General features: G+C 33.4%; 1 protein-coding gene across 1 annotated transcript in view; it reads left to right on the top strand.

Moving 5' to 3' along the window:
- Nucleotides 1–2,042: 2,042 nt before the first annotated feature.
- IL1RAPL1 (interleukin 1 receptor accessory protein-like 1) overlaps nt 2,043–27,789 on the top strand; it is a 586,373-nt gene continuing 560,626 nt past the window's right edge. Inside the window, exon 1 of the mRNA XM_010004484.1 lies at nt 2,043–2,124. Within this exon, the coding sequence (XP_010002786.1) occupies nt 2,043–2,124 (82 nt within the window). The remainder of the gene's footprint in view (nt 2,125–27,789) is intronic.

Raw genomic sequence — 27,789 nt, 5'->3', positions numbered from 1 at the left:
ATCTTTAATAAAGTCTTAATCATTAATGCAGTAGGTTTGTGCTTAGTTCTCAAATATCTTGTAACGTTAATGTAAAGGTCAATTGTATATGAAGAATTGTTTAGTTGCACAATTTGTTGACATTGTTTAAGTAATTCTTCCTATAATGTGCTCTTTTACACCCTGAGTTAATAGAGAGCATCTGTCATTCGTTTAAATGCCAGCCCAGCATTAAACTATAACACCTGTTCTCTTCTAAGATGAAGCTATTTTAAGATGCTGATTTCAAAAACTGTCTTGAGTACTCAGTAACCTGATTGTCAGAGTGCAAAAGATTCGTGGTTTCTTTTGAAACCAAAGCTTGTACTATGAGGTCCCTTCTGAGAATTTTTTCAGTTGTTTTACCACTGTACAGCTGTGAATAACAGAGGTCAGGATCAAAACCACATTGTTTTCATCTGAGTCTTAATATTATAATATTAAAGAACCATTTATCACAGCCTTTTTTTTTTTTTTTTTTCCATTAGATAAGAACATTTTTGCATAAAATACTGTAGTGAATAGAGATAGGATAGGTAGACTGTACTGTCTCTGTACTGTCTAGCTTGACCAGAAAGAAGATTTGGCCTCCCTTTCTTTGTGTAATCCATTGAAATGTGAGGTGTTAGTTCTATCAGCCATTCCCGAAGAAAGCTGATAATCAAAAATGGTTTGGGTTGGAATGGACTTTAAAGATCATCTAGTTCCAATCCCTTTGCCATGAGCAGGGAGACCTCCCACTAGAACAGGTTGTTGAAAGTCCAACCTGGCCTTGAACACTTTTTTCCACAGCTTCCTAGGCAACTTTTGCCAGTGCCCCATCACCCTCATAGTGAAAAATTTCTTCCTAGTGTCTAATAAATCTACACCCTTCCAAGTTAAAACCACTACCCTTTGTCCTGACACTACGTGCCCTTATAAAAAGCTCCCCTCCATCTTTTTTGTAGGCCCCCTTCAGGTACTGGAAAGCTGTTATTAAATCCCCCCAAAGCTTTCTCTTCTCTGGCTGGACAATCCCAGTTTTCTCAGCCTGTCTTCATAGGAGAGGAGCTCCAGCTCTCTGATGATCTTTGTGTCCTTCCTCTGGACTCACTTCACAGTGCTCCTTGTCCTTCTAATGTTGGAGATTCCAGAACTGGACACAGTACTCCATTCACTATTACTAGATTACATGCTATTGTATGGGAAATGAAGACAATGTCTAGTCCCTGCTTTCACCAGCTGCTAATACCACTTAATGCCCAGAGTACACAAGTAATAGAAATGCAAAACTTTTATTAACAGCTTAGAGGTGAAGGCTGAACCACAACCTCACATCCCTCCCATCGCCACCTCCCACTCCTCCTAATAAAGTTAATATCGGATTTAGCACTGTGAGTATGTTAGCTTGGACTTGCTCATGAGATTGTAGCTCATCTAAAAGGAAGTTGCAGGGGTCTCTGCACTGGTGCACTTTTATGTTTCCCATTTCACTGGTTCTAAGAAGATGATCAGATTTCTTTTTAATTAATTGTTCATTGCATTGTAAATCATATGCTCAATCTGTAGAATTAATAAATGGAAGGAAAACTAATGACCAAGTGCATTATTTTTTTTTATTTTTGGTGGGCAAAATAGATAATACAGTAAAAAGAAAGAACTGGGTGTTATTTTGTAGGTTTAGTGAAAATACCACTTTTTTCATATAATAAATTGCTCAAAGTTGCTTCATGCATAAGACCTGTTAGAAACTTTTAACATGGACCAATTGAATTTTCAATGTGCAGACAAAATTTTAACTGAAGCTCCAGGGTTAAATATAACAGGTAGATGTGTTTGATGGTGATTTTAGTTTATGAATTATTTTCAAGTACAAGAGATAATTTTTTTTGTGCATTAAATTGCTCACAAACACTGTGTTCAGCTTTTCCACAATGCCAGTATTATGATTAGTTACTTCAAGGTTGTTTCAGCACCAATATTTAATCGGATTGTTTTTTTCCTTCTTTTTCATACTCTAGGAAGCAGCCACGGAAAGATAGAAGATGAAAGCTCCTATTCCCAACTTGATTCTTTTGTATGCTACTCTAACTCAGAGCTTGAAGGTTGTGACCAAAAGGGGATCAGGTAAGTAAATATTTATGTCTTTGATTATGATGTGGTTTTGAAAGAAGTGCTTAATATTTACAGAAGTATACTAAGGTGTTTTTATGGTGATTTGGAACATAGTTAAAAGGTTTTAAAAGTCTGCAGTAAAAGAAGTTAGCAGCTTCTACATATTTTTAGACTGTTTTCTGTCATGTGAACTTGATGAAAAAACAACGAACTTAACAATAGATATGTAGTGTGAAATCAATGTAACAATTCATCTGCTGAAGAAAAGCTATTCCCTATTCAACTTACTTTAAAAACTGTGTTGCAGTCAGTGTTGTTAATGTGAGCTACTAGATTTATCGGTTTGACTATGTACTTTACGGTGAAGATTCTCTTGGAAATTAAGATTGTTCTGTTTTGGTGTAGGCTACTGGTTTATGTAATGCAATAAATAGATCAAGCACATTAAATTTAATAACCATGAAAAGTGAAAAGGAAAATGTATTTTTGAAAGGCCTACCTGATACATGGTTGAAGAGTTTAATTCAGGAAAGAAAATAGAGGTAGTTTTTCAGAAACCAAGCAGAGGGTGACAGGTTTACCAAACGTCTTTCATAATGTTACTATAGATTAATTACATTCATATGCAAATAAAGGGAACAACAATACTGAGACAGTTGGGTGGTTTTGGGTTCATTTTTTGTCTGTCACCCTGAAATTCTCATTTTCCCCTCTTTCACTTTTCATTGGATAATGGAAAAAAAATACGGAATACTACTTCTGCAAACTATCTTGCTCTGTGGCACTAAAGGATACTTAACCCATAATGGAAATCTTAATCCTATGTTGATGGAATGCATTAATTAGGCTTGTTGTTACTAGTAATTTTCCTTTTGGCAATGGAGTGTTTTAGGTAGTTTTTGTTGTACTGCTTCAGAAGTCTGGCTCTGATTTATTGTTGTATTCTTCTTAAATCCATTGCCAACTGAAGTTGGTTGATTGTTGTAAACTGGTGCTTAGAGAGGACATGTCTTTATACATTTTGGGCAGCATGTTAAATAATATATTGTATTTTCAATGGATTATATTTGTAACAACATTATGAAACTGATTATATCTCCAATATTTTAGTGACTGGAAATGTAGAAGAAGGGAAGGCAAATAAGACATACCACTATAAAGTAAGGTATTCCTCAAACAAGACTGAGATTAAAAAATATTTTTCAACTCAAGAAAACTGGAATACACAGACTGTGTGTAGAGCAAAGTAGTTGATGGGTCAATGCATTTGTAATATGATATTTAAGCCTAGATAGATTTCATAGATATCCTTTGGATGTGTCTGGGTAAAGTTGTTTTGTTTGATTAGGATTTAATACTTGTAAGCTTGAAGTCTTGGCCCCTTAATCCAAAATTGGTATTAACATTATTGATCATATTAAACTAACTTTTACAATTACATTCATTTTTAAAGAACTAAAAAAAAGACAGTCATGTGATACCTGTTACTTGGCTATGAAATAATAAGAGCTTGGGTTGTTTTTGCATTTTATTTAATAATTTTTGCCTGCATCCTCTTCCTGTGATTAACCAATGCAAGGAAAACTGGTAAATATACATTTTAAATTTCTGTTTGGGAAAGTGATATTATTGCTATTGAGCAAAAGAAAGTGTGTACTATACTTTTTAAGATGTACAGAATATGTTCTCACCCTGCTGCTGTAATAAAAAGGAAAAACGGTAATGGGAATCTTTGGCTCATACCTTACTGTAACAAGAGATTCTTGATGTTTTTGCTGCATTTGGTCACGTTGTTTAGTGACCTTAGACTTGAAGAACTTCCACAGAAGTAGGTGGAATGTAATAACATGAATGATAGTGCTTGGTTTGTTTTCTTTGTTGTTTTTTGGTTTGGTTTGGTTTTGTTCAATTTAGTTTTTCCCTTGGGCGCTCAGAAGGCCTACTTTGCAGTCTTGGACTGTTTCTACAAAGAAAACTTTGCTTTAACAGAAGTTTTATCAGAGTAAGGTTCACTTGTCTGTACTGTCAGAGTTTGTTTTTTTTTTTAAACCAATGAAACTTATAATTGGAAGTAGGGGAAAAAAAATCAACTGTGTGAACATAACCAGAGACAGAGGATGGTGAGGACATGGTTTACATTGCTTTATTCAGTTCTATTTGTGACTTCACTCTGTCCTTGAAATATGAGCATTATAGTAAAAAGAGTAGCTCAATAATAGTGTTGGCATATTTTTATACTTATGAATTGTTATAAATATGGAGTATCCATGTTTTAAAGGTGTGTTGCTTTTATGTACTTCCTTTTCTGTTATGAATTAAAGGTATATATCAAAAGAAGTTGTTCCATTAATATGCTAAATAGTTTTCCTAATTCTGAGTTTTTCCTTATAATTCACTTTCGTTGAGCCTGAAACAACAAATCTCTTGTTCTTTATATATATAAACTCCATGTTTGATGTTAAAAAGAGATCTATCTTTGGAAAGAAGTCTTTTTTATATTGTCAGTTGGATCTTTTCCTCTTCTTTTATAAGATTTTTATCAGCTGTGCTAAAAAGATAGTGGTTAATAAAAGTATTAATTTCTCCATCTGGTAGAAATAAATTTCCAGCCACTTCTCTGATCTTTCAAGAACATGAGAACATACCTTTGAAAGCCATTCAGGATGCACAACATGCCAAAAAAGTGGAATATTTTGTAGGCTCAAATTCTGGTTTTATTTTGAAAAATGGAAGACAATTCTGGCCATCTACTGGCCTTCAGGACTGAAGTTATAGAAAATTAATCAAATCTTTATTAGATTAATAGGAAAACATGCTTTGAATTAGCTTGCTCAAAGCTGTGTGACATACCTCTTTAACACTTTCTCTTGTATGTATGATTCTGTTTCTCTCTGACAGTAGATACACTTTTTCTTTTTTTTTTAGTTCATATTTTAGATAATTTCTCTAACACAAGGAACAGGTTCAAATTACTCTTTAACGTACATTTACATACATTTATTTTACTTAAATTTAAAACATGTAATAACTGTGTTTGTTCCTTGAGAATGGCTAGATGAGCAGTTCCAGTAACAATGTCATTAGAAATTCTCAAATAAATTACTTCTTGTGTCCAGGTATGCAAAAAACAAATTAGAATAAAGCACACCTGAACTTTTCCTGTTAATTACATTTGAATGCACTCCTACAAGTTGTAATACCTTCTCAAGCAAGAAAGAAGAGATACTTTGCCTTAAGCTTTGCTGTTCCAACCACTGATTTCAGAGTAGACATAATGGTTGTGAACTGAGAATTTTATTTAACTGCAAGCTTGAACTTCCATTTAGCACATAATGGATATCTGATGTGATCTGCTAAATAGGAAGCTTACTCTTGCACTACTTCTCAGCTTTTTTAAATGTCTCAAAGCATCTCTCTTCATAAAACAATTCCTCTGATCACCATGTCCTGCTTGATGCACAGGAAGAATAAATACTTAAAGCCTATGTGTTTTGAATCATTCAGTACATGGTTTTACAGGAATTTGCTTAAACCTCAAAAGCATAGGAAATAATGCCTGGATTTTAGCATGATCTGGAACTTCAAATAAATGTACAATATTCCTAAAAATTGTGTAGATATACTTTTTGTGAAGTCTACCAAGTGTGTGTTGCTCAGTGCTGTCCTTGATAGGATTTTGATAATGTTATGGTTATGCATTTGTAACTGTTTTCCTTGCAGTGAATTTTTCTTTAAATTATCCTGTTTCATATTTTGAACTAACTGTAGATTTTTTTTTTTAACTACATGGTTTTACATCCTTAGGAACTCAGGCTTCTTAAAGCTTCTTTTCAGATTCAGTGGTATTTGATCACTTCCCTTGTGCTGAATAGAGTTTTTGCTTATGAAATATTTAATATTCATCAAAGAGGAAGTAGGTTAGGAAAAGAAAACCTTGTGCTGATCTGTACAGATCTTTTTCCCTATAACATTTATATTAAATAAAATACTTGAACACTGTATTACTATGTGGTGGTTTCTTCCATGGATGCTGAATATACAAAGGAAATAAAGTTGTTTTGTTAAGAGCCAAATCTGTTAAAAGGAAGAAGAAGCTGAGGGGGAGAGGAGGTGGGGGCATGGGTGCGCAGAAGGGACAGACAAAATATGTATAAAGACTTTATTACATAAAGAATTATGACTTGGTCAATACAATCTGACAGAATTAGAGTAGTGGCATTTTATACACTCACATTGCCTAATAGGAATCTGATGTTGCCTTATGTTATTACTGTTTGTAATTCTGCTTTTCTACAGATTATTATGCTTTATGAGTTAATTAATATTCTGTGTTCTTTTCTGCTATTGTAAGTGTAATTTCTTTTCTAGGTCAAATTTATTTTATGATGGAAAAAGCTAACAGTATTTCTAGTGATAGATTATTAGGATATATATGAGATTCTTCCCATCTTTATGATGAGTTTAAAATCTATAGATGTGTTTTTTCATGTAGCAGAAGATTACTTCTCTTTTTAATGTTTAGCATTTCTGTGCCTGAGCTATTATGAATGAATAAGGGTGGTTGTAGTTGTACTTCTGTGGAAGATGACCATTATGAGAAAAGCAAGTATCAACATTGATATTTCTGAATTGTTTTTTTTTAGAATAAAAATCTGAATTGTAACTAGATAAAAATAATGCAAGTTTTTTTTTGTTTGTTTGTTGTTTTTTTTTTTGTTCTAAAATAAGTGGCATTCTGAGAAACAGATTAGAAATACAAACTAAAAATCTCAAGCAGTTATTCTGTTTGACAGACACCATTCTCTGTAAGAATTATATGCAGACATTTTTTTAATTATGGCCCTCTGAATTTTTTATGAATTATTTATCATGTAGCTTTTAGAGAATAATATCATATACAAAAAGGATATATCTGCACAAACAAGACAGTTTTACTTTTTCAGAGAAGTTTAACTGGAAAAGGAACATGTGATCTCTGCAATGTAGGCCTTAACATCAACAAATCCAAGATTTTACAAGTTATGACAAATGTCATAATGAGAACTCAATAATTTATTTAAACAATAAAAACAAATAATAATCCATAGAAAGAAATATTTTCACCTGTGCTATATGTAATGTATCTATGAGTATTTCTACAAAAAGTCAATACAGTTTGAGAAGTCTTTTAGGTAAGAAGAATTTTTGAATTTAGTTTACTCATTTGCACCTAATAATTGAGTTTTCACTATGTAATATCCAGCTTGCATGGAAAAAGCACTATGAGACATTGTACACTATTAAGTGCTGAGGCTTAGCAGAGCTCTGGTGTGCAGTATTTTAGTATTTGTGTGTTTTATTTATTTGTATTTTATAACCCTTCTGCATGAGACCTTTTGTCCTAAGTGCACAGTACTATAGAAATCATCTTATTCTTAGTGTCTTTTGTTCAGTGGTGCCATTTTCTTTTTCATTCTGCCTGTATTTTAATTGCCTAATTATTTTCTTCTTGGATTCTTGTGAAAAGTCAATGAATGTCATATCGGATTTGATATGCAATTAATAGTGGTCAAATGGTTAAAAAATAAATTAATAACATATGTTGGACTTGGTAGAGTTAGGTTAATGGTTGGTAGAGTTAGGTTATGATTGGACTCAATGATCTTAAAGGTCTTTTCTAACCAGAATGATTCTGTGATTGTGTGTTCTTTGTTCTTTTTCTTATACAGTTTGTAAGCAAAACACTCACATATACAGTACTCCAAGTACACTGAGCTTGCAGCAAAGCATGAACAGCAATTAAACAATATGTTTCTTGTAAGCCGTAGGAGTTTGTGTCAATTGATATTAATGGCTCTCAGTTGTTGTTTTCACTGTTGCAGAATGTTAGTTTTCCATTATTAATTGGTGAGGCTTGTGGCTTGTTGGGTGGTTACACAGAACCTGAAAGAATATTTAGAGTCTGTGCCTATCTGATATACAAGATTATTAACCTATATGAGCAAAGATTTTTAAAGCTCCAACAATTAAGACTACTGTTATTACTATGAAGACTTTTTTTCTGTTTCTGTATTTGGTGAGAAGAAGCAAAAGTATAATGAAACTTCGTCCTAAACAAAGATGTATGTACCTTTCTTATTGCACTGGGAGATGGCAATATTTTTGCATCATGACATGATGAAGAAGTGAAACTTATTTCCTATGAGAAAAGTTAAAAAAACCCTCATTTTGAGTTGGCATACAAATATGCAGTCTTGTTTCTGGTTGTAGCTGTGAGAGTGAATGGAGAAAACTCTGCACATTTTTATTTTTGAGGAAGAAGAGAAAGATGAGGGGAAACCTGAAAACACAGTGGAGATAAACAGAAATCCCTGTTGTGCATTGTCAGGCAATTTTCTTATGTCCTGATCTATTAGTTCATTCTGTATTGCTTCTATTAGAAAACAAGGTGTCTTAAGTTTATTTTTTGCACCTCTTTTGTCCTTATATAAAGATGGTTGTTCCTCCCCATTGCAACGTGTAGTAGAAATAAAAAATAAGAAGAAAAAAAGTTTTATTTTTAAAGCCTTTATATAAGTAGAAGAATGAATTAACTGGATGTATCCAGTTTCTTGGATTTTGCCTAATAACTACAACTTGTATAGTTTGTGTCAGTGGGGGAGAGTATTACTTGCTTCCTTACTTGCACATTTCTTTTAAAGATAAAACATTTTCAATTACAGTATGCTTCAATATTTAGTAATGGAGTCAACTGGGATGAATGATTGTTTATGCAGGCTGGGATGGAGGTCTAGATCATCTAGTGATGTGAAGACTGTGTAAACGCTCTGAATCCTTCGATGCTTTCACTCTCTGGAACTTTTGCTAACTGCCTGGCAGAATACTGAGGCCTCCTGAATTTAAATAGCTCACAGAAAAGTTTCATGGCTTGCTATGAAATGTTAAAAGAGGGTGTTAAAAGAGTGATTAGTGTCCTTGAACACCTTATTTAGTGTCCATATCCCCATCCAACATCTAATTCTGGCAAAGCCATTTATGCCAGTTTTGATATGAGCCTCATCTTTCTTAATTTCTGAAGGAAAATACCCACCTGATTATTGTTAGGATAAAAAAAAAAGTGGCTTCCTTTTTGTGAATCAAGGAATACTGGAAGAGAGTAGAAGTGAACCCTAATTTATTTAGTAACATTTTTAATATTTGAGAAATTAATGCGTTCCTTTAATATATGGTTTTAAACCTGTTTGGTTTTTTTTGTTGTTTTGCTTATTTGTTTGGGGTTTTTGTTTGTTTGTTTTTGTTGAGTTTGTTTTGCTTTGTTTTGTTGTTGTTGTTTTTTTTGTTTGTTTTTTTTTTGGGGGGGGTGTTATTTTGACTGTTTATAGGAAGTATGTGTTTCTCTTTAAAAGAATAATCCCTTACAATGCTGCACGTATCTTAAGCTACAGAAAGCTGTGTGTGTTGCATTGATGAGTAATTTTCACTGTGTTGTTTTCTTTTGAAAAACTGTGAAGAATAGTCTTGGAAAGAAAACCAGTTTGTTAGTGAGTTTAAACACATGCTTAGCCATGAGGATTGTTCCGCTCCCGTGGTCCCTTTTTTTTTTAAGCTAAGGTTGCTGTTCAATATGTCAGATGAACAGCAATGATGAGGCTTGTTTACTGTAGGGGAGGTGGGTGCTATTTTATACAGAAAGGAAGAAACACAATTCTGTGCCGCTAGAGGATTTGTGCAATAAGGAAAGACTGTATCACAGGCATAAATACTTTGTGACAAATTACTTATTTTGGAGACACTATGAAACTGTTACTTGTCCTGTGAGCATTTATGAACAGGATGGCTGGCATTTTAACAATAGTTATATGACCTTTTGTTGTTGCTATGATCCATACTGATAATTTTCAGCGACCTGGGAGATGGTGAATAATACCACACTATGTGAAAACTCTGTGCAGTAGCAAAGGTTCAGTATTTTATACATATTAAGAAATGACTAATAAAGGAGATAAAATGTAAATCCAAAAGGACAGTAATAGACATTCTTACATAGTTCAGTCGGTGAGTTTTATTAGCTGTTAAGAATGACTCTGTGCTTTCACATACCCTGTTTTCTCTGGAGAATGGTTAGTGGTTTTTATCACTGATTGGCATTTGTTGGAAAATGGCCTAGAAGATGTAAAAGAACAAGTGACCTTTGATCAGAAATAGCTATTGCTGAATGTTCATTTATTTGAATATAACACTGTCAAATTTATGTGGGATAATGACTGTGGAGAATAAGGAGACAAAAAAAACCACAAAACTGCAAGTAATGGCCATCTGATATATTTGTCTTTTTTATATGAGTACTCAGTTATGAAATATTATTAAAATATAGAAATAAGAGCTGTGACAGGAAGTTTTGCCCATGTTTTGTTCCTACACTTACAGGGAATTAAAATTTATGAAATCTGTCCTAGATTAAAATACTTACTGATCTGTTCTTTCTGAAAAATGCAAGGAAAAAGTGCTATCACTGCTGCATACACAGAAGTGTGGGAAGCAATTTAGCATGAAAAGAAAAGGTCGTCCTCTAGATTGCAGTAGTGAAATCTGCTGCCATTCTTGCTCAGACTTTTTTTTTTTTTTTTTTTTTTTTGCTGTTACCATCTTTATGTTGAATGCAAAAGGCATGGCATCTGTCGTCACTTTATCTTGTTACCTGTTTCTCAAAAAAATTTTAATGAGAATTATCAGACTATGATAATGACAACTTACAACACACTTATGTTAGTTGAAATATGAGTGCTCTTGTAATTTTATTGCCTTGCTCTGAATGCTTAACTGAGTTCAGGAAAGTGTTGGATGTACAAATGCAAAACACAAAATTGTGTAGAAGCAATCTGTACATTAATTTGGAGTATTCCACTTCCACAAATTGCTCTTTTTCATCCTTGGCAAAAAAGGAGCAATTTTTATTCTCTTTTAAATCAATTTTGATTCCAATTAAAATAGTTCCAATTGATGATTCCGATTTCAAATACAGAGTTGTTAAGGGACCTCTTCAGATCATCTAGTAGAACCTTTTTTGTTCAAGCACTTCAACTACAGCAGGTTGCTTAGGGCTGTGTGCAGTTGACTTAACTCATCTCAAAACTGTTCTTTAATACTTATTTCAATTAATTTGGAGACTATATGTGTATGCTTCAGTCTCTGACCCTTGATTCTCCAGATTAGAATGTCCCTAAACATCTCTCTCATAGTGGGTTGCCTTGTCTCCCACTGGAAACTGTGGCATGTTTAGGATGGTCGCTCTGAGTTGCCCTATCGTGGAGTTGCAACATACCAAGGAAAAACTTGGAGCTATTGTCATGTCAGATTCTAAAATTTTACCTACCTTTAAGCAGCATTAGTTAAAATCACTTGATACCTATTCAAAGTGTTCTGTTACCTTCACAGTAAGATTATTTATTTATTGGAAGTTATTGGAAGTATTGAATACTTGTGGAAACATAAGCAAATAAATGAGGCATGTGTTATGCTACATTGAAAAATGAGTTTATATGATGTGTATTTTACCATTTCCTTGCCACCTCAGTTTTAACTGTAGCTAATATCCTTGATAATACAACATACATGATATCTTCTTGTGGAAAAATAATTGGCTAATACTCGGCATGCTAGCTTCATGCACTTTTATATAATTCACTGTCTTTTTTTTTTTTTTAATTAGATTTGTCAGAGTAGGTAGAATGAAAACAGTGACTTGGCATATTAAAAATTAAAGAGCAGGCCAGAATGTAAACAACTTTCAAGAAAACCAGTGACATACATGGGTTGTCCAGATAAGAAGAGCACAACCTAAAGTAAAGCTGTTATTAATATGATTATATTTTTAAAGTACAAGATTATTTATTATTGGCAGTAGAACCTGGAGCAAATAATAGAATCATAGAATCCTATGTTGAATACAAAACCGTGAGGTGGGCAAGGAGCAATGCAAAACCTGTACATATGTATGCATAGATATCTGTGCTAGGAGGGAAAGCTTAATTCATTCCTAGGGATCATGGAGCCTGTAAAGATACTGTTAAGCTGTTGAACAGGTGCTTGCCTTGATGCAAATACACGGCACAGGAGGAGACAAAACATGGAGCAATACTGTCAGACTCTGAGCCCTTTTATAATCCAACAGGCTGAGCCAAGTATGACAAGGAGTCAAGCTGCTTTTTCTAGTAGTGACTGATACATACCTTGTGATTTCACAAGGGACCCCCTGGAGGCCAGCAAATGCCCTGCTTTCTTTCTGTTGACTGTGCCAGGCTACTTTAAACACTCTGCAACAAAATAACTTTTTCCTATTGTAGGTTGTTTTGGTTTTTTTTGCCATTGGCGTGTTTGAAATATAATTCATATTTTTATAATTTGAGAGACAATATCAAATTTTAGGTTTGTGTTTTTCTAGGAAATTGAGTGAGAGTCAGTAACAACATTATAGTTGGGTAATAAACACTTAAAAAAATAAATTATACAGCAGAATTGCAGTCTGGTATGTTTACAAATATGCGTGTATTCATTTTATAGTATATTACTTCCTCTGAAGTTTTAGAAAAATTGAACTGTTAATGGATGAAGTAGGAAGCTTAAAACAGGCAGAAAGTCTGTGAAGAAATCCTGGCAAACCATGTTTGTCAGAAAATATCTTTTTATTTGGACAACTTGCTGTCATGTCAAGGAGAGGAGAAACAAATTGCCTCTGGTTATAAGGAATGAGATTATAGGGTGGCTTATATTTAAAATGTTAATATTTTTTTGCTATATATTTTTTAATATATTCCATGAAAAAACACTTAAAAATAATTCATAGAGAAGATTTGAGATAAGAGAAACACCTATTATTTCTTTTTCTGAATTTTTCAAAAATTTATAAATGTAGTTCAATATATTAATGAATTGTATTGATTCCCTTGAAATAGATGCCAACTGAAAAAGTTTTTAGGAGGTGATCCAGTGATTGAATTCCAGTGTGATTATACTTTTACAGTGTCTACAGAAGCTATTAGCTCTCCTTCACAATAAGATTCCACTAACATACAGCAGTCCTTGCTATCATTTGACTAGTATCATGCTATCTTTAATTCAGGGCAAACCTGAAGAATTGAAAATTCATATTTAACAAGGAGGAGTGCTTTGTTCATTCATGACTTTGTTTCATTTTGTCACTATTAAGTAATGCACATGTAATAAACCTGCCTTTCAAAGTGGGTCATGCTACTCTCATACATGTACAAAGCATCCTTTGTATGTTTTTGATATGGAAAACAATTATGTTAAAATGCTGATGTTTGTACCAAATCTAGAGTAGGTGCTTCACTCAGGATTCATGACACTTCAAATGCCATTGTTTTCAATGGAGAGAATCAGTCATTAATTTCAAGTTGTGCTTCAACAAGCCCATTCAGGAGAATTGTTTTCTCACTATCAACTTACTGTGAATCTGAAACATCTATAACTTTCCATTCTGATAAGTATAGCCATGAAGTCCTGTGCTAACTCTAATTGAACAGCGAATTGTTAGAAGGGAGTTGCAACTGTTACTAATGTATAGGAAGTTAATTACTGTGACACACTGTGCCATGTAATTTTAAAAGTATCTGATTGTCTAATTGTTTGGTTAGATCAAAGATGCTTTTTTACACTCTGAAACTTTGCAGTTCCTTCATTTTTTTATACCCGCAATTATAAAAAATAATTTAATTTAATTTGTGGTTTTTAAGCTTCATTTCATTAATATGTTCATTGAAAATAGCTCTTTATTTTCTCTCCCATTTACTTGATCTTAATTTCTAGGCTAAATGTAGTATGGAGGCTTTAAATCTTGTCTCTCTCTTACTGAAAAGGTCAGGCATCAAGTTCCATCACACTCTAGAGAGCAGAATAATGTGTTATGTGTGCTTCGTTCACAGTCCTTTGCTGCTGTGATGAATTCTCAATGATAAGTCACGTATCAGTGTAATTTCTCTTCACATTTACTTCAGTCAAAGCAAAGGTGAACTTTATGCTTTTTCCATCCTTCTCGAAGACCTGTTTCATTATTGTTGGGCTTTATGGTGTGTTTGTGGATTATTTTGTGATTTGGATTTGTTTTCTTTCAGAGTTAGTTTTAGTGTAAGCAATACAAAGCTTACAGTGCTTTGATATTTTGTCAGTTTTTGGAGAAAATTTTAATACCTGCTTGACAAGTCTCTGATTTACAGGAGTGTAATAGCATAATCTAAGTATGATTGATTAAAGTTTCCTGTGTGTATGAAAAAACAAATATGGAGGTGATAAAATAATTTCCATTTTAATTAGGTAAAAAATGAGAAAATATTTAATCTACCACAAAATATTTCATTTTAGCTACTGTTAAATCTAAATTTCTAATTGTATAGCTTTACTGAGATAGTGGCATTATGTGTTCTTTTGTAATGTTAAAATTTTAATTTTGTACATTTTGTACTTGTGATGGTTATTTGCACTTTAAGATGCACCTTTCCTTCAAAATACACAGGAAAACAGTTGTCTGATACCTATTGCTAAATTATGCATACTGTGTAGCTTTCAGTTCTGAACTTGAAGTCACGAGTAACAAACATTAATGCAGCAAGATTTAGGACAAAAATATAAGATATACAAACAGAAAATATTCTGAGAGAGTTCACAAAGTTGTGGGTTTTTTTCAGCAACTACTGACCTTTTAATGTTGGTTTTTGGGGTTTGTTTGCTTTTTTTTTTTTTTTTTTTTTTCCAGACAGAAAAGTAGATTATCCATTACCATTTCCATGTTCGCACAACTTTGGTTATTTAGCTTTTTATTTGAATAAATGCAGACTCATTTAATTACCATCAACATTTTTACTTAGTTCTGTTTTTACTGCAATAACTGTTCATTTATTTAAAGTATAAATTATTTTCAGTAGTATCATTTATAGTTGGTTACTTAACCTTAGCAAGAGGGCCACATTCTGACCCTGAAGATTTTATATGGAATTTTGCATTGACACATTGATCACCTATTCAGTGCATTCCAATTTTCAGCCTAATGTACTCGTATGCATCTTTCAGTATTTGGAAACCTTTTAACATTTTGAAGGACTACAACTGTGGTTATACCTACTCTTAGATTAGAAAAAAATACAAATGTAATAAAGAAAACGGTCCAAAAGCAGAGTGGTTCACATTTAAAGCTGAGTCTTCAAAATGTTTTTTAGGTGTTCAGTTACTGACTTCCTCTCAGTCTTGGCTGAATGCAGCTAGCACGGGATTATGAAGAGATGAAGCACTATGAGATGAAGGGAAAATGGACTTTTTAAAACAAAATCTGGATGAGCAGCTTTGAACTCTTTCTGTACTGTATTGCAAGTCCCACACAGAACATCAGTGGCATGAGTCTGCTTCATGTGTTTTATGATGTAACAAACCAGCTACAACGCTAGAGAGAGATAGACACACAGGTGCAGCACCAGATTGAAGAGATCTTCAAATACAGGAATTTCACAGAATCCCAGAATCATAAAATCATCAACACCCACAAAAAACCCCACAACCTCAGCCACTAGAGCATGCTCTGAAGTACCAAATCTACACGTTTCTTGAATACTTCCAAGGATGGTGACTCAGCCATCTCCCTGAGCAGGCGGTTCCAGTGTTTGATAGCTCTTCCAGTACAGAAATTCTTCCTGATAAGTATAGAAATTCTTCCTAATTTGGAATTTTCCAGACAGTTGTGTGTAGTAGCCTAGCCATGCTTATTTAAAGCCAGTTATGTTAGTTATTTCATGTATTGGAATATCTAGGAAACATATATCGTGAACAAATAAAAGGTGTAACTTACATATTGTGTTTAGTATAGTTACACATGGCAAATATATTCCCCCCCCAAAAAAAAAAAAAAAATAAAGAAAATGTTAACTTAGCAAATCAGGTAGTTCCAAGAGGAATGTGTATTTAAAAAAATAATAATAATTAAAAAAAATAATAATCAGAGAACATAAATATCAATCTTCAATCTACCAAGGTAATTTCTTAGATTTTAATTGAATTTATGTCAATATTCTTTACCTTTTCAATGGTACTGTTTCCTCCATTCTGGATACTCGTGTTTCTATCCAACCATCCAGCTCTTCTCTTAAGTTTCCTCCTTCACTTCTGAGTAGTTATTAAACTCAATTTTACAATCTCTAATAAAAAGTACTTCCTCTAGTTACTTGAAAATCAAAATCTTCAAAAATCTTTAGAGTGGGTTCACAATAGATGTAAACTTTTCAGTTTCAAGAAACTCTATGGATATTAGGAAGAAATTCTTCACTATGAGAGTGGTGAGGTACTGGAACAGGTTGCTCAGGGAAGTTGTGGAAGCCCCATCCTAGTAAGTATTCAAGGGCAAGTTAGATGGGGCTCTGAGCAACCTGATCCAGTGTGTGGTGTCCCTGCTTGTGGCAGGGGTGTTGGATCTAGATGATCTTTAAGGTCCCTTTCAACCTTAGCCATTCTATGGTTCTATGATTTCCTCTGAATTTTATGCCACTTTGTTCTTCTACTTCAGAAGAAGAAACAAAATGACAAACTATTCATCTATTAGAATCCTCAGGGATCATCCATCTATTTTAAAATACCCTGAATTTACATGTTCTTTCTCCCAATAACTGATTTTACCATTTTACTGCCTTTATTAAACACAGAAATTACACTAGTTGAGCTGCATTATTTCACAAGTTGCCCTAGAGGCATAAATATGGACACGTATTTGACACACAGCTTCCGTTACAGCTCTGGGCAAGGAGGGTAGTAATTTGCTGCTGGCCTAATTTTACTGGCACAAGGTTTCCAGTTTCTCCTCTACCATTGCTTCCTATCTGTGTATCTTCAATTCTCTGGCCAGGACAGGCTCCCTGATCAAAGTTTTTGACAGACTGAAAAATAATGAGAGGAGATTGTATTGCATTGCATTAGTCTTGTGAAAGTGCCTTGTTCAGAACAGCAGAGCCCTTCAAATTTCATCTGATTGTAGTAGGTACTAAACTGTGTTTTGATATTTGTAAGTGTATATAGAAAAATGAGAAATAAAATAGTGATGCTAGAGTTAACTTAGTTTTGCCTGTGGTTCAACTAGATTATGGATGAACGTTCAACTTCCACACTTCTGATGTGTTTATGTTTTAATGGCAGTTTCTAATCTTTAGGGAGGGGTTAGGTTTCCTTCAGTGTTTGCAAAGCAGCACATCCAGATTTAAATCAGTGGGAGTATGGACTGAATCCAACTTACTGCTTTGAAAAATATGTTGTTTTAGATATCAAATGTCAGAAGTCAGTATTTGACTTCTGAAATTGTCCTTTTGACCATCAAAGAGGATTGTTTTTATTTGTTCATTTCTCTATGCATGGCTACATACCTTTAAATTTATTTTACTGTTTTGCTGAACGTCCCTGATATGCTGATATTTCCTGTGATGTTTTAGTTCTAGGAGAGATTCTAATATATGGCATCACCTTTATTTCTTCTGTTCAGTGTGTATTTGTGCTGTCTAGTCTGAAATATGTTAGTAGGTAAAAAAAATAACACAGTGGGGTGACCTTTTTGGCTGATGGAGAGGACTGCTGCATTCAAGCAGACTGCATGGCAAGTTTGGCGTTTCTACAAAATCATTGTATTAAATTAATAGCCACATCATTTTCAAACCCATAAAATTTGCCTGTACTTTAAATTTATATTATGATCACAGGGAGGATCAATTTTCTTTTCTGATGTTTGAATTGTACATAAATGTACCATAATTCAAAGACATGACCATGGAGTGTTACATTACTAAGGAATGGAGTTAAGCAGACACCCTTCAGCCGAAGGCAAGTTCTGAAAAATACTTGAAGACAAAATTTAAATATTAAGAGTTATGCATTACATAGCATTTTGGAATCAGGTTCTTCTAAGTTTAAATAGCTGAGATAGAACCTGCTTATCAACTATTTCTGATCCTATTATGGTGTGGGTTCTCATATGATAGAGATCCTGTCAATTACCATAAGCTAAAGAGTTGACGTAGTAATTTCTAAACATAAGGGTGGCAGACAATTTAGACTAGGTGTTAACAGAGCAGGGAAGTAAAGATTGGAACATGAATTTGGGCATAAACTTGCAATTTTCTAAAAAAAAATTGCTGGCATTATCACGGTTCACATAAAGCAGATGTGAAATTAAAATACAAAAAAAAAATCTCCTAAAACCCACTTACATTGTTACTGTATTGATTTAAGTAATACATTAATGAAAAAAAAAACAACAAAACAAAACAACAAACTTATTCCACTCCACCATTTTTTATATATTTCATAATTCTTTTACTTCTCTTGTGTTATCGCTAGGATTTGGGGATATGAAATATTCTTGGTCTAGAGATAAATTTTATTGATTCTAATTGTAAAAAGTTAAGCAGATAGGATAGTAGGAGGTTTTAATTTATAATTTACTAAAAACTATATAATATAGTTACGTAAGTGAGGCTTCATATGCAAATATGCATTTTTCACTTTTCAAGAGGAGTTAAAGGTTGCTCTGCTTAAAGGCAGTGATTTATTACATTTTTTTAGGTCTGGAAGTGATTAACTATTTTATAGTGCATATGGCTGTCATATATATGAAACTGTTTGGGGACTTTTCAAAATTTTATCTTCATTTCAACAGAGGAAGTTTAGAAATGCAGACAAAATAATGAGGTTATAGCAGTGGTGGTTATGTGAAAGCTCTTCATTTTTATCATCAAGAACTTAGGGCCAATTTAGACACTAAAACTCTATTACAAAGGCTAAGAGAAGCCATGCAAAAGGCACCTTGTTCAGAAGGGAACATGACAGAATAACTCTATGGATCTTAGCCATAGAGGCTTTCCAACATCCCATAACAAGTCAAAATGTCATTGATGCCAGCACCATACACTTCAATGAATGGTTTGAGGCATTTCCCTCCCTCCTTCCTCCAATATTTAGCTAGTTGATATAACCATCTGATTGGCTGCAAAGAAGACACATTTCTTCCATGATATATGTGCAGAGAGGAAACCAATGCCATTTATTCAAACTTACTTTTAATCTTTCATGAGCAATGTGAGCCCTACTGGCATTTCCTAAAGCATCTAACATCTGTCTCATTGCACATCAGAACGCTGAGTGGCCTAATGAAGGTGATGTTTTGCTGAGTATTATGATGTAATATTTAATCTCAGTGTTCCAAAGAGAAAAACTACTTATTTTTTTTCCTCTTCCACCCTAGCTGCATTGCACATTGCTTCATGTTTCTTTTCCCCAGGCAGGAACTTACTATTAAATACATTAATGTCTCTTTGTTCAGCTATAGGTCTCAGACTTTGCTTACTATGAATATATGATAATGTTTTAAAAAGTTTTCCTGAGCTGTAATTTTATAATAACTGCATCCATTCCTACCTACTTAAATGAAGTATGCACAGAAGGAAGAGAAGATCAAAACCACTGAAAATATTTTAGTTTTAGCTATCAGTTATTCAAACCTCAGAAGTTGACTTTAATTTTTTTTTTTTTAATCTAGAAGTTATTTAAAAATTTGAGAAATTAACTCAATATTTTAATTTCTTTTATTACTTAATTGATCTGTCTTTGAGATAAACACACCTTCAAATCTGTCCTTAAAGGCTGTATCTTTTTATCAACATCAGGTTTTAAATTTTGCATCTGAAATAGAAAACAAGTCACCTCCACAAAAACGGTACTTTCTTATTTGGAAAGATTGATACTTATTTCTACCTACTTCCAAACACTCTTAAGCAGCTTCATAAAATGCTACTATATAAAATTTCAGTAGATTTATCCAGATTTATGTGACTTGTGCATCCTTAGCAGTATGTTGCCTAATCATGTATATTTCAGTGTATTCTGGGAATATTTGTCTAGTCCTCTCTCACTGCTTTTGAAACAAATAGGATGCCTTTAATTCAGTCCTATCCCTTAGAGAAGAAAGCACATATATAACTGCATTTTCTGAACACAAGCTTTAGTGACATCGTAAGGTAACAAAATCACACATTCTGCAAACATGACTATTTCAGATTTTTGGGGGTAATTTCTATTTAACCTTGTAAGATAGATACTTACCTTAAAGATTCCAGAATATACCTGTCTGTGACAGTGTATATGAATGAAAGCAACAAAGTTCTTTTCAATAAGGATAACGCATCTTAACTGTGAACACAGAGAATACACTTGAACAGTCCCAGGAATTTTGTACAAGAATCTCTCCATAGAAATTTGATTGAAGCTACATCAAAGGCAAAAAACAACATCAGAGCACTGCTGCAAATAAAAGACATAAATAATTGAAACTACATAAAGATTAATCAGAGAACTACTTGGCCTATTACTTTAGTCAGAAGTAAAAAAAAAAAAAAATAATTGATTCAGTTACAACATTCTCCACAGAAACCTCCCATTCAGTTGTTCAGTGGAGGACACAAGCCATTCTAATCTCTATTAACTTACTGTGAATTCTACTTAATTATTTAAACTTATCTTTAGCCAATTTAAGTTTGTCACAAGACCGGTGTTCATCAGAAACATTCCTATAAGGATCATTTTTTACAGTTAATTAGGCATTCATTAGATACTAGCCATTAAAAAACAGGAAGTTTTTTGGTTTCACTGCTAATCAATAGATTAACCCTATTCTTCCTAGTTCATTTTTCAGAAACTAAAAAATTAATGGATGAAAATTCATCCTTTCACTCTTCTTGGAAAAATACTTATTCGGTAAATTAAATACTGAAGAGGACATGGTACACATTTCTCCCACTGATGTCAAAATCAGTGTGCAAAAAACCACAGAGTTATTATTTCTTTAAGTTTAGTTTTTCTTCCTTGACTATGGAAATTGAGTTTTACTTGATATATCTCACTCTACATTCTGCTCTATTTGAGTGTATATTCTGTAATCAATCAGTTTTAGCATACTTTTTCACTTAAATACATTTACTGAAAATAATGGAACACTGTTTTTCAGTTAGTCGGATTATTTATAAGTCTAAATACACTCAAGTAAGTTTCAATAATTTCTGTTTTTATTTCTAGCAGGTTTTGTTTTTTTTTCATATGTTGATTTTTTTTTTTTTCCTTTAACGCATGGAGATTTTTCATATTTTTTATGCCATAATGGGAATTCAGATATAATCTTCTGATATCTGCTTTTCCTAAAGCTTCAGAGAGTTGAAAAGAAAAATAATTGAGACTTGGCCTAAAAGATCAGTCTAGTGTAGGCTGATCTTCCTCATGTGCACCAGTTTAACATGGTCTTCCTGACTCTCATAAAGTTGCTATTCGCTGATGACTCCTGGGTCACACCCTCAGACAAAGGTCCAATATAACAATGCTAATAGGAAACTAAATTGTTATATTACATATTTTAGTAAGTGCTAGAGATGAGTCAAAGGAAATTACTGTAATACCAGTGATTTTGTTTAAGGAAAAAAAAAAACACAAAAAAAACCCCAACATTAATCTTTAGACTTTTAAAATTAATTTGAATGGCTTGCAATCACATAATATTTGAGCAAGTGTAATTTAAGCATTTCATAGTGTATTTCAGGGGTTTTTCAGAGGAGTAAATGGTACAAGGAACAGAATAGTGAAATGGAATAGACATGTCTAAGATATTGTCCACAAAAGGTGAAAAAGATTTTTCAATGTAAACATGCATTTCTGACTACTATTGCTACTTTTAAAGTGCATTTTAATAGAGACAGTCTGAGGATTAATCAGATATTCTAATTTTTAGTTTAACTTAGGCCTGATTTTTCTCCTTTCAGATGCTTCCATAAATCCATTGAAGACTGTTAGCATTATTTTATTGTTTTGACACCCCAGTTCACTATTCCAGGCATTCACTGCATATCCAGAACACTTTTCCTAACACTGAAGGCTGATCCTGTGCCCTGAGAAAATACAGTAGTCATTGAAGGTAGTCCTAGAGTCCAACTCTACTACATATTATCAAGCTTTTAGAAGTACTTGAGGACATATCCTGTGTTTGTGTGCTATAATTGACTGGCTGACTCTAGATGGTCCAGGCTGGAGCTAGTTCTTCGTAACTGTGTGCAAATATTAGAGACCTCTTATGATACAAAAGCGCAGTAACTGTAGGAACTTTTCTGCTACAGGCATGTTTAGTTATGGTTACAGGATGGCTTAGGTTGGAGTTCTTTTATCTGAGTCTTTTGAACTTTGTGTTGCATAGTTCTAGCCTGTGTCTTGAAATATAAGGCTATTTTGTTTACCTTTTTTGTTTGTTTTCCACAATGCATGCAAAGTATCTTAAAATCTCTGTTAATCAGCACATATAACACTGCTAGTCTACCAGTGCACTTCCAGTGTTCTCAGTGTCTGTTCTTCAGTGGTAATACTTGAGATTTTTTGTAAGCATCTTCTAGTAACTACATTTAGTTTCCAAGATTTATAGAAAAAATGGAATATCCCTTTAAAATACCATATTTCCTTTCTTAAACTTGAGCTAGTTAAAAGTTTCTAGTTTCTGTCTTCTACCCTATGTATTTCTATGATTTTCACTATAATGTGCACATACACACATGCCAAAACTAGAACATAGTACTTTGTTTTACTTGGCTACTCTTTCTTAGAGTCCTAAAATACAATCAGCAGGGGTATGTTCAATATTATTATTTAGTCATTACTTGGATACTCTTTCTTAGAGTCCCAAAATAAAATGAGCACAGATATGTTCAATATTATTATTTACTCATGCTAGAATTTTGTTCTTACTGTATTTACTGTTGTTATACACGGTATAAAACTGAGAATTTTGCTTCTATTCCCAGGTAATTTTTTTCTGACTTCCAGTATCTGTCTCTAGCATAAACAATGCATTTACCTCCTTCCCTTTTTTTTTTTCAGTCTCCATTAATTTCTTCATGATGTATAAGCTGCTTATTCTCCTGTGCTGTGTAAAGCATTATGTGTTTTACTGCCTTCTCTCTTTTATTGGTGGGACTGCTATTTTAGTGTATGTTATTATTTACAGCATGATTCCTGGCACAGCTTTGACTGGTTATGCACAAGTATACTCTCGGTAGCACATGAAACATCAGTAAATCCTCTGCTGAATAATATAATTGGATTTTATAGAGTAGTTTTGTAAATAGAATTGGATAACATTTTTCATCAAATTCATTAAACTCCTTTTTTTTTTTTTTTTTAAATAACAACTTTTGATATTAGATTGTGTGTTCAGAAATGTCTGCAAAAGCTGCATTCCAGTGTAATTTCTGTCCACACATTCATGATGAAATTAATCTGTTATCAGTTTCTGGGAGCTGGGAGTTCTTGGTAAATAAAGGATTGAACATCTATACGCACACCTATGCATAATCCTTTTAACAAGGATAAAATAGACAAATAGCAAACAACTATTTAGTCTGTGGATTCATTTTTGAAAGCAGCATAGTGGTTAGGAAAAAAGCCTGTAAAGGATACTTCAATTAAAATGCTTTCTTACTATACAAGCAAAGCAATCTTTAGTAGCATGGCATTTGTTGTTTCTAACAGATTTAGAAATTGCAAACTCAACGCATAACTCCTGAAAGAAAACAATTCTCAGCTCTTTAGCTGTTATGTTTAGGTGAAATAGGAGATGCTACAGTAAATATGAAAAATTAATTTTTTACAAAACCAATAGAAGTTGGAAAACAAAACACTACAGCCCTTTTACATGGTATTCATTTAGAATTATAGAATCACAGAATGGCTAGGGTTGGAAAGGACCTGAAAAATCATCTAGTTCCTACCCCCCAGCCTGGGCAGGGACACGTCCCACTAGATCAGGTTGCTCAAGACTCCATCCAACCTGGCCTTGAACACCTCCAAGGATGTCCACAACCTCCCTGAGCAACCCGATCCAGCCTCTTGCCACCCTTACAGGAAAGAACTTTTTTCCTAATATCCAGCCCGAATCCCTCCTCTTTAAGCTTCAAACCATTGTCCCTTGTCCTTTCACTACACACGGATGTAAAAAGCCCTACCCCAGATTTCTTGTAGGCCTCCTTCAGATATTTAAAAGTGCAAAGACAAATTCAAATTTACAGGCAGAATAAGCCACATGTTTTTCTCTAGTAATTTCTTAAGTTAATTTATTTTTCTAAGGTTGTTACATTATGAGTTTATTTATTTTAGTTCAAATTTCCTCTTCCAAAGTTATGGTAAATCACACACCCAGTACTATTTAAGCCCTCTGCTACAGTGTGCATCACATTATCTGTTTTTCTGTGATAGTCAACTCTGATTTTAATTTTGACAATAGAAAAAAAAAAAAAATCTTAATAGCTGTAACAACAGTATTTTAATAAATCCAGCTTGCTCTATCGCCAATAACAGACTCAAAAATCTCATTAACTGGGGACTAGAATGAAAAGTTTTGCGGTTTTATCCACCTGAACGAAGCTGACAAGTCCTGTTTTTTTGCGGTATAATTGTTTTCACAGTTAACTCCTGATAACAAATTAAATACTGCTGTATTTGAAAACAAAGGTCTATTAATAATTTGGTGTCAAAATAATAGAATTAATTATATTTTTTCAATAATCGGAATTTCTTTCTTCCTTGCCTACAGGTAGATAACTTTGCAATAATGGTAGGGCTATTCAGGAGTTAACTGAATAGACTTTGATGGAAGCATGATCTTTGCTTTTGTAAGTAATTAATGTTCATGTTTCAAAGCAAAATTCAGCTCTTTATCATTTGAGAAATTGCAGGAAAGTGAGAATTATGGTAAATGCCATTAAATGTGAGACTTACACCGGACCTGGAGTCAGCATTTCTGGTGTATGAAACCACTAGGACTTTCTGTTTCAGCTTTATGTTTTTAATGAGAAAGATCCTTTGTTATTGAGTAATTTTAAAGTTACATATTTATCTGTTATTAACGAGATCTCTGCTCAGAAAACTATCTGCATTGAACTTCAGTGATTATTTAGTGATTTTCATTAAAAGCTTTCCCTAATTTTTTTTGAAAACTTAACAACTTTATATAAGTTTTACTTTTTCCCATTTTCCTTAAGAGAGAGAAAAGAACTTTCCAGTTTTACCTCTAGTGGAGTGGGAAATTGAGTGGCAAAAATTGAGGAAGTGCCCTAACCTTGAATAAATTACGTGGGATAAAATATTCTGGCTGTTTTCCTCACCTCAAAGTTTTGCACAATGCTGGAATAAGACTTATTTTAAGGAAGTTTGTAAATCACTTGATTTTAATAATTTTGTTTATGATCACTGACTGAATTTGAAGTAAAAAGAAGCTGCTATTCATTGATCACTTTTCAAAAAGTCAGGTTGTATGTTTAGCTAATAAGACTTAGGCCTAGGAAACTACTTTAAGGAAACCATAAAAATACAATTTAGCTTAATCTGTACTCCATGGAGCTGTTGCTCATCCATTAATAAAATAATAATAACAGACCTACTGCAGTCTTGTTGAGCAAGAAAGGACTTTTTGAAAGTATATAGCAAATCTAATACTATTACCTGCTTTCATTCTTTCCTTTTAATGATTTTCCTAAGTGTAGAAAGAGATTTAAAATAGAACATGATATAGTATATATTTATAATTTGTAATTGTTCTGTCAAGAAGTTGGAATTCAAAAAAATCTCTTTCCTTGTGTGTTTTTGCGCATATATAGATGTAGATGTCTGATAGATCCTATTTTCCCTGTCTTTTTTATTTTCTCCATAGATGTACGACACATCCTTCTTATCTTTAGGCAAATCAGTGCATGCAGTAAAATAAAAACTATTAATCCAATTTGCTTATCTCAAAATTGACTAGATAACTGATTGATGATTTAACTTGTCATCACAGGGGAATTCCCTTCTTGTGTCATTATATGCAAATAATTCACTCCAGGACCCACATGTTGTCTACATTTTTCTCAGCTTCTTTGTCAGTCATATGTCTGTCAGTTGGGTATAATAGAAGGAGGAACAGGTTTTTCTGTAGTCTTTATCATAGAGGTGTTTTTTTTTTTCTCTTATATGCATAACTAGTAATGTACTAGTTATTCCTGATTTCTGAAAGCTTAAGTTGTTATTCAATATCTTGAAGAAAAACAGGAGGGAGTAACAATCTTTGCTCAGAACTTTTTGTAGGAGACTTCAAAACACTGTGGCATAATTTTTAACAGGACCTTTTTACTGACAGTACCTTCAGCAGTCGTTGAGAAATGGGTTTGGGGTTTTTGTTGGTGGTTTTTTTGTTTGTTTGTTTGTTTTTTCTCCATTTTTACACCCTGATCATTTAGCTTTTGGAAGAGGGCATGAGTTTTTACTGCTGATTGTGCCTACACACAGAACAGGCTGTTGGACATAGCTATTTGCTTCGTAACCTTAAAAAGGGGCAAAAGGAAATTGCTGAATTAAGCCTTGAAGGTAAAAAAAACACAAAACATTGCTCCACTGAAGCACACAAGAGAAGAGTGACTATGATCTTGCTCATAGTGCTGCTCATTAGTGAGAAACAGAAAATAAGGAAGATAAATCTTTTCCTAAGTATTACAATATTATGTTGCAAGACATGAAATCCTAAAATATTTACATGGTGGAAGGGAGGAAGGGGTGGAGAGGAAAGGAGAGAGAGAGGATGGGGAGGGGAGGGGGAGGGAGTCATAGTGCTGCTCATTAGTGAGAAACAGAAAATAAGGAAGATAAATCTTTTCCTAAGTATTACAATATTATGTTGCAAGACATGAAATCCTAAAATATTTACATGGTGGAAGGGAGGAAGGGGTGGAGAGGAAAGGAGAGAGAGAGGATGGGGAGGGGAGGGGGAGGGAGGGGAGGAAGGAAGGAAGGAAGGAAGGAAGGAAGGAAGGAAGGAAGGAAGGAAGGAAGGAAGGAAGGAAGGAAGGAAAAGATAATTCAATGTATGTTAACGTCTGAAAGGTTTGAGTTTTTAAGGTAAGGTAGAGAAAATTTAATGGGTGAAAAGTTTAATGTATATATATGAATACCGAGGGTAAAACAACCCCACCAGACTGTGTGTCTTATATCACAGTTGTTTTAAAAGATTCAATAAATGGTGATAGATTAGGTATCTTAACTTTCTTCTCTTTCAGATTGTAAAGCAAAACATTCAAAGAAAAGATTAATTTCTTTTTCTAGAAAGGGCTTACATGAGTATCGTGTTACTAAAAAATGAAATTAGATTATTAATATGAGTCCATGAATGCAGAATTAATTATTTGTTTCATTTATTTAATTCATTGTGTCTTTAACATTAATTTTCGGTAGATAGAGGTTCTCTCAAGCTTAGTAATTGAAAAGCTTAAAATGAAGTATCACAAGGAAAAAAAGGAATGTGGATTGTTCTGATTCCCAAATTTCATCCATAGTTGTAATCATTAAAGCCATTATAATATTTGATTATAGCAGCTTTCCTTATGCATTTTTTATATAAAAATATAATGCATTTTTCATACTTCACATAATTCCCCCTCTCCTGTTCCTTTGCCTTGATCAAAGGCACAGTGTGGGTACAAGCTTTGTTGTCCTGGTTATGTCACAGCTGTGCTCCTGCTCTTTCCAAGAAGCTAATAAAGTAACATTGTGGAAAGCTAAGAGGAGAATAACTTTTTTTTTTTTTTTTTTTCTTTTAACATTCTGCGT

The sequence above is a fragment of the Chaetura pelagica genome, unplaced genomic scaffold, assembly GCF_000747805.2.
Source record: "Chaetura pelagica isolate M959 unplaced genomic scaffold, ChaPel_1.0 scaffold308, whole genome shotgun sequence".
Classification (NCBI taxonomy): domain Eukaryota; kingdom Metazoa; phylum Chordata; class Aves; order Apodiformes; family Apodidae; genus Chaetura; species Chaetura pelagica.
The sequence above is the reverse complement of the archived record's forward strand: the minus strand, read 5'-3'. Positions and strand labels throughout refer to the sequence as shown.